The sequence below is a fragment of the Stylophora pistillata genome, chromosome 9, assembly GCF_964205215.1.
Source record: "Stylophora pistillata chromosome 9, jaStyPist1.2, whole genome shotgun sequence".
In the NCBI taxonomy this organism is placed as follows: Eukaryota; Metazoa; Cnidaria; class Anthozoa; order Scleractinia; family Pocilloporidae; genus Stylophora; species Stylophora pistillata.
The window spans coordinates 27,370,054-27,378,012 of NC_142527.1; the positions used below are offsets into that span (position 1 = coordinate 27,370,054).

General features: G+C 38.7%; 1 protein-coding gene across 2 annotated transcripts; it reads right to left on the minus strand.

The window, feature by feature from the left end:
• Window positions 1-1,202: 1,202 nt before the first annotated feature.
• Window positions 1,203-7,844, minus strand: LOC111322480 (kelch-like protein 12). 2 transcript variants are annotated; one of them, XM_022925585.2, is made up of 5 exons: window positions 7,687-7,844; window positions 6,365-7,480; window positions 4,774-5,039; window positions 4,018-4,212; window positions 1,203-3,390 (listed from the first exon to the last, which is right to left on the minus strand). In XM_022925585.2, exons 2-5 carry the CDS (start codon window positions 7,435-7,437, stop codon window positions 3,155-3,157), a joined length of 1,770 nt encoding a protein of 589 aa, XP_022781320.1. In that variant the 5' UTR covers window positions 7,438-7,480; window positions 7,687-7,844; the 3' UTR covers window positions 1,203-3,154. The 2 variants fall into 2 exon arrangements, with proteins under 2 accessions (XP_022781320.1, XP_088588873.1); XM_088732747.1 differs by having other exon boundaries at window positions 6,365-7,442; window positions 7,687-7,834.
• Between the last annotated feature and the right edge of the window lie 115 nt (window positions 7,845-7,959).

Consider the following 7,959-nt stretch of genomic DNA (forward strand, 5'->3'; position numbering starts at 1 on the left):
AATTTACCATTTCAACTTTGTTGATATATCCAAATTATTTCTTTACCCCCACCGACGCAGCCCCAAACAGTTTCTTTCGAAACTATCAGCCTTTATTATTTTGGAAAATAATTTATTTTGTTAAGAGTACCAAGCAAAGTTAACGATAGACAACCAGTTATATTTTGTTTTTTTTAAAAAAAACTTGATCGTTATAATTTGCCTATTTTTGCGTTTGTTGATATAGTTGTTTTGGTCTGTATATTCTTTTTGCCTGTTCAGGCCATATTATACGTTAGACTTCAAGCAGCCCTTCTCTCTTGGCGAAGTTCGTCCTGCGAGTTAGGAACAAAATCAGTGCAAAAAAAAAAAAAAAAAAATGATGATAGTGCGCTGCGCGAAACTCTCCAGGACTGAGGCGCAAATAAGGAGTTGAGCGCGACGTGCTTCCATCAATTTTTTGCGTGATGAACGTTGCCTAAAAAGGGACTGCCCTAACAGGGTTCGTACACTTTTGACCTGTTAAAATTCCATGACTTTCCATGAATTTTTCCATGACATGTTTGCAAACATTCTCACAATACGTGCTTCTGTTTATTTCTAATGAAATTAAATCTGACTTTTGGACTCGTCAGTTAACTTTTCAACTTTGGGTCTTGTTGCCTTTCACTCGTAGAGAGCATATTGATTTTCCATGACTTTCCATGATCCACACCTAGATTTCATGACTTTCTAGGCCCGGAAAATGAAATTCTGAAATTCCATGACTTTTCCGGTTTTCCATGACCTGTACGAACCCTGCCAAAGTCTAATTAACCCTTGACCCCTATGAGTGACCAACAGCTAATTTCTCCCTACAATAACACCCTGACATCAAACAGTGAGGTGACAAGAATAAATGAAATGATCACCAACCAGAGAAGCCTTTGATTGTTAGACAAATTCCCCTTGTCAGCACCTTAGGAAATGTAACAAGAACAGTGTGGAGAATGTGAATATCAATGTTAGGATGTTTGATTACTGAATCACGGGACTGGTAGTCTCCCTCGCAGCCGTTTAAGTTTTTAGTCTCGTCACGCAACGCTCCAGAGGGTTGCGTGACGAGACTAAAAATAGCCGCGAGGGAGACAACGGGGCTAGCAGCTCAAATAGATTCAGCCAAAAGGCATTTGATGGGTGATGTTGAGATGAACAACGAATCATTCCATAAATAAAATCAAGACTATCAGTAAATAAGTTTAATTTTTTAATTTCCTCCTTAAACATTTCCTTTAAATTTTTTACTAGGTTGGAGCTCGCATTTTAGTATGGCTTTAACCTTTATTTCAGGAATGACTAACGTGTAAAATCCTGCGACTCCAATGTTATTTTGCCAATAAGTGATAGGATCAGACAAGGTTATCCAATAGAGGTTGTCATGTTGATAAGACACCAAATTCTCCAGTGTAATTTGCAGGGAAATATTAGGGAGTTAAAATGGAGAATTACACTTTGGATCTTGGGACTTACCAGAGGTTACCAGAGGCAACTTGCTTGATAACTCCATATCACCCCCAGACAAACCAAAACAGAAGATGCCTTGCTATATTCTGCTTATACTCAATTTCATTTTTGACTAATTTTTATGAATAAATATTTTAAACTGATTCAGAACACAATTATTTTGTTACATCTACCTTTTTAAGCTAATAAATAAAGCAATCCTACTCACCACACCTATATGTAATAATATAAACCATATTTCCCAAAATAAGTGCCAGGCACTTGTTTAAAATTTTACCTAGAGGGGGGGGAGGGTGGGGGCAGGGGCAGCAGTGGCATTTATTGGATGGAAGGCACTTAACCCAGGGAGGTGCTTGTTAAAAAATAATGAACCTGTGCTTAAAAGTTATTAATTAAGTGCCATTAGAAGCAGGATTTCTTTGTATCCCTGATATTAAAGAAAGTGAGGCAGGAGGGGATGTTTGTCTGATATCATGGCATAAGGGGTGGGTGCTTATTCAGGGAAAGGCACTTATTCAAGGAGATAAGGCATGATATCTTGGTTATGTCTGGTTTATACTAAGATGTAAACAAATTCAAATCCTAATGAAGTGTTAGTTGTAGATACATGTATAGATCTGACCGTCCGGGTGAGCGTAGTCCTGAGAAGGACTGTTGTCGGTGGTAGTGACTGACGTTTCGACAACCTGTGCGGAAGTCATCATCAGAGTCAAGTGAATGATTGTTGTCAGTAGAATGTTCTTATTCCAGTTCGTGTGAAATGATCGGTTGGTTTTGCTGTGATGTTATTGGCTGTAAGACTCAAGTGATGTAAGTCGGTCGTGATTGGTCTGTTTCGATCTGTCGGTAAAGTTAGGTCGCTCTTTTTCGGTCGTTTGTGATGTTTATGTCGTGAATGAGTCGTTTGTATGGGCGGGTAGTTGTTGACATCTGTTTAGGGGAGTCTGTTTTAAGTTAGTAGAACAGACTTCTAGAACTGATAATTTTGAATAAACCTAAACCTATTATTAAAAAGGGAACTTTTCAATGCTTAGTTTACCCAGCAGCCAGTCCTTGTTTGTGTGTGCTGATTAGAATCTTTTACACCTGCGTAAGTCATGACTAGGCTGTAAATGTTTTGGTCTCCTTCATAGATGCAGTTTTAAATGTTACACAACAAGTTCCCTTCCCAGGCTAGTGGAGCATTAATCCTTTTGCTTCTATGAGTGACCAAGACAGAATTTCTCCCTACAACTTCAATACAATATCAAGCAGACGAGTGTAGAGAATAGAGAAAAATATGAACAAGGGGATCGTGAGTTGATCCAATACCAAATTCTCCAAACTAATATTACAAGAATTGTTTAGCAAACAGTGAGGAGAATTGCTAATATGAGATCTTGAGAGCTGAAGGGTTAAAACAAAATGACAGTGGCAATTGAAAATGGAAATACCCCCCCTTCACCTATGGGTTGTTAATCCTAAATGATACTAAATCATTTAAATGATGGTCACATCATCTTTGCAAATGTGCCAAATGAATGTGAAATTATTCATAAATTATGAAATATTCATAAATTAATAATAAAATAAATTTCTCCTCAAAACATCACATGCATAGCATGATGAATTCATTTCATTTATGAAGAACAAAAATTTCTGAAATATAGTTGAATGACTCAAGGCAAAGAGTCTAGTATTCTTTTAAGACAGCAACACCTGCAACAGCTTTGCTACTTCCCATAAGGCCAACAGCCGTCCATTCACCAACTTGAGGGTTGAAGTATTCTACTTTGTTTCGGTACGACACTCCATCGTGGCCACCCAGAGCATACAGACAACCATTGACAACTCCTACACCATGTCCACTGCGACATACACTCATGGGAGCCACAAATGCCCATCTATCTTCCTCTGGGTAATAGCGTTCTGGAGAAAAAAAAAAAATACAAAGAACGGAAGATTGAATAAATATTTACTACAAAGCAAAAAGTCTCCATGAAAGAGGATGATGCAGTTAACCACCTCTCGGTTAGCTCAATGGATAGAGCGCTAGACTGTTGTGCGGGAGGTCGAGGGTTCGAGCCCCAGCCGGACCAACACTCGAGGTCTTAAAAATAATTGAGAAGAATATGCTACCTTTCTATAACATCAAGAAATGATTAGATATTCTAGTCTTCTCAGATAGCGACGAATAAATGGTGGTCCCGTCTCCTGCAGGGTTAGGGGTAGGAGATGTTAATTTCCCACACACAAGATTACTGTGTGATGGATGTCCTCCCCTGGGGTGGGATGGGTGGGTTTGCAGAGCCCCATTTAAACCAGCATATGCTGAACTGGTCATCTCTGCTAAAATATGGTTGATAAATAGATAAAATGATAAATAAATAAATGAAAGCAGACAAACTATAACGCCTAACCCCCAACTCCCAACATCTAATAAGCCCTCTCCTTTCTTTTCGGTAACCATTTCCATGTAACACTATGTGTTGATTCCCTTTTTTCACATAAACATGTTATGGAGACAAAAAAATTTTTCCAAGTATTTCACCTTACCCGATGTATTCAGGTTAGAGGCTCCATCATAGCCCCCAGTAGCATACAAACATCCTCCAAGAGTTGCCACGCCCACTCCACCCCTCCGTGCACCCATGGATGCCACACAAGTCCATTCATTTGTCTCTGGGTTGTACTTCTCTACTGTTTTTAAGTAGTTGATTCCATCATGACCGCCAACAGCATACAGATACCCTATAAGTGTACAAGGCAAACACATGTCAACTTCAAGGATAGGAGCAAACTTCTTTAAATCAGAAGCAAAACTTTATCCTCTCAAAGTTGAACTAATAATTATATCATGCTGGGAATAACCCTGGAACACTAACAAGAGGATGCACAGCTCTCTTTTGCAGTCAAAAACCCAAATCACTGATTTTTTTGGATACAGTTTGAGCTACATATAACCACTATTTGGTAAGTGAGGCCAGACTGTTGTGCTCATGTATTTGAACTTGACCATTTTGGAGGTATTTTTCCAATAAAAATAGATTAATAAACCCACATACATATACTACATTGTATATCCCAAACTGACCTTCTAATTTTGCAAACAGTGAAAAACCAAGGGATGTTGACTTTTTGCGACCAATATTTGTATGAACTATTATAATTGTAAAAGGTTGGAAGGGAAGAAGATTTGTATTAGAAGATAACAGCTCTCTAATGTGATCCAGGGGACCACAGACAAACTACTAAGTAATAGAGGAGTGTTTTTTTTTTTACTAAAAAGCATATTGTTGCATGTATTTATACCTGGTTCAGAACTGTCTCTGTTTGAATCCTTTGTATCCAAAACACCCACAGCAACATGTCTTCTGGGATTGGCCATATTAGTAACAGGTTTCCATTGGTCCAGCCTGGGATCATACACTTCAACAGAGTCAAGAACTGAAAAACCATCATAGCCACCGACAGCATACAGAAGGCCATCCAAGGCTGCGGCTGCAACATAACGACGCGGATGAGCCATGGATGCAACATACTTCCATTGCTTTGTCCTGATATCATAGCATTCCACACTAAAGAGAAAAAATATTTCAGAAATTCTGGAACCATCCATGCATAAAACACATAAGCCTTCTCCAATTACTTTGATTTACATTAAAAATGTTATTTTCAATTGTTAAAAAGTCAGGGGACACGAGTACAATGACTTTATAACCTTGTGATGAAGCATCCTCTATTTACTGGGAAAGTAACAATACATAGCATGAGAATAGGAAGATATATATCTTATTAGACGTTTTGTTGTGTAGTATTGCTGAGTATTTTTACGAATTGTGTCGTATTTTGACGAGCCCGTAGGGCGAGTAAAATACAAATAATGAGTAAAAATACTCAGCGATACTACACAACAAAATGTCTAATAAGTTATTTATTATCCAACACACCAAACTGTTGTTTCTGCGGGCGAATTTCGCAGATATTTATTTACGGGGAGTGCGTGACAGAAGTATGCAAAGCGGAATGGAATTGGCGTGTTGTTGTGTTGCTGTTTCTATTTTCTTCATTAAATGAAGAAGATTTCTGGTTGTCAAGCTGTTTTTCTTCGTTCAATTCATCTAATGAACTTGGATCTATATTTGCCAGCCATTCTGACTCTTTGTCGTCAGAAATATGATTCAAATTGTCAGCCAGTTGTTTTTTTTTCGTAACTACAATCCAATTCTTTGATTGCGCGATGCGAGAAAACCTGTTTAACCAGTACTCTACAATAGACTAGTACAAATACCGTGTGATATTTGTACTCGTCTATGGCGTTATTTGTACTTGTCTAGGTGTAGTTTGATAAAATCAAATATTCAACTTTTTCAGTCACCAACTGTTGACCCAATAATTTTCTTTTCTTTTCAACCACTGAACACACCACATGTCTTTGAAGTAAACAATAATGGTCCAATATGGCTGACAATAGATTCATGCAACATTTCAAGGCTTTAACACTTGAGTGGCCTAAGAAAAAGGGGGGCACATTTTTATGTAAGAAAAGGATGGACCATGAGCGTTATATTATGAAAATATACCTCTTTGTAATAAAAGTGTAAGAATACACCACGAACATACTACAGCTCATTATTTGAGTGACAAACACTGGTGATGGTATTGGGGACCAGCACTGCACATTTAGTTATCCAAACTTTTTTTAAAGCCAACATGACACCCAAACGGTGCTTGGAGTGCTGTGGTTCATTAATATTTCACATGACAAGTTGTCACCTTTTGGTTTACACTCTCCCCCCTCTCTTGGTCAGATGATTTTTTCTGAGAGGACAGTAAGTTGACCAGATATCAAATATATCCAAATGGTCATTGGATACGTTAGTTAAATTGACATCACACTAACCTATTCAGATAGGTTGTTCCATCATGACCGCCTACAGCATATATCTTTCCATCAAGTACAGCAACACCCACTCCACTGCGAGGAGTGTTGACAGGTGTAACCAACTTCACCTTGCCACTGTGGAAGTCATACTTTTCCACAGTTTTCACTGGATGACCTGTCGAGTCCATTCCACAAACACTGTATAAACTTCCGTAGGTAGATCTTCTTGGTCGCGATTTTTCACCTCTGAGCTTGCTTCTCCTATCGGGAAGCATGTGAAAATTCTTTGCTTCGTCTAAAAGATTCCTGCATGCGATGTCTTGACGAATAAGGTCTTCTTTTTCCACTTGATCCACTAGAAAGTGAGGAGAGAGCGACGGCAGGCGAACTTTTCCAAGAAGCTCAGCTAAGAACGATTGCCTCTCCTCAACATTTTCCCTCGCCCATGCAATCAACGCGTTGTACACGTCCTCCTCAGAATTCACATTTAGATCTTCACAGGTCAACAACAAGGCCAACTCGTTGGGAGGGAGAAGCAGAAATTCTTCGTTCTGTACTACGTCGTTAAAATGCTCGTGTATGTATTTCTCCGATGCTTTAAACAATCCAGTGCAGGAATGTGTATCGGCAAACGAACGGATCCCTAAACAATTTGAAGGGTGAAGTTGTCGATGTAGAAAATCTGAACAAGCTTTCTGGATTGCGGACACTTGAAATAATGAGCTTGCAAAGAGCAGAGACTGAACCGTGTCCACTGTGATATCGAGCTTTCCGGTGTAAGCATAATCGATGAGAAGTTCAACAGCTCTACAATCGACATCGTTAATGGTTATACTTTCCTCATAGCTCTCGGCCATACCGCTGGTAAACATGGTGAGGAAATAACAACTAAATGAGGATAAAACTATGCGATGCACGGGCAGTTGTTTGTTTCCCACGCAGATCGTAACATCGCATAGCTGCTGACGTTTTCTTAAGTCGTCCATCATCATAAGAGCTTTAATTCCATGCTTACTACCAGCCTCGAACTTGTATGTTTCGTCGTCGAGTTGAGGAGAGCTTTCTTGTGAATGAACGCGGTCGAAATCCATTACGTCTAAACAAACGAGCAAGATGAGGGCCAATACACTCACGCTGAGAATGAATAATAAAATATTGATTTACTAAAGGCTGAGATATCAAAAAAGAAAAAAAGTTAGCATGAAAATGGCAAGGATATGGAAAATGAGAACAGGTTGAATAGAGCGAGCGACGAAGAAGTTGACATTTTAAAAATCCAAGCCTTAAGAATGAAAGGAATCAACCGAGAGAAAAAACAGACTCAATTGTTTTGTACATACCAATCTTAATTGTTGTATCTCGTCTTCTCGTTTGAGTTGTCGCGATCTCTTAAGCTTCTGCTGCTATATTGGATTTGTCACAGTTTAGAGTCAATTTGTAACCAAACCAACGTGATCTACTCAATATTGATCCTCATTGTATGAATGACAAAATGAATATGCATACATAACATATATCTTATTTACCAACGAAACCGCTGGAATTTAGTCACATGATAAAAATTCTGATACTTGATTGGTTGAGGAAGTGGAGTACGATGGAGACAGCGTTTG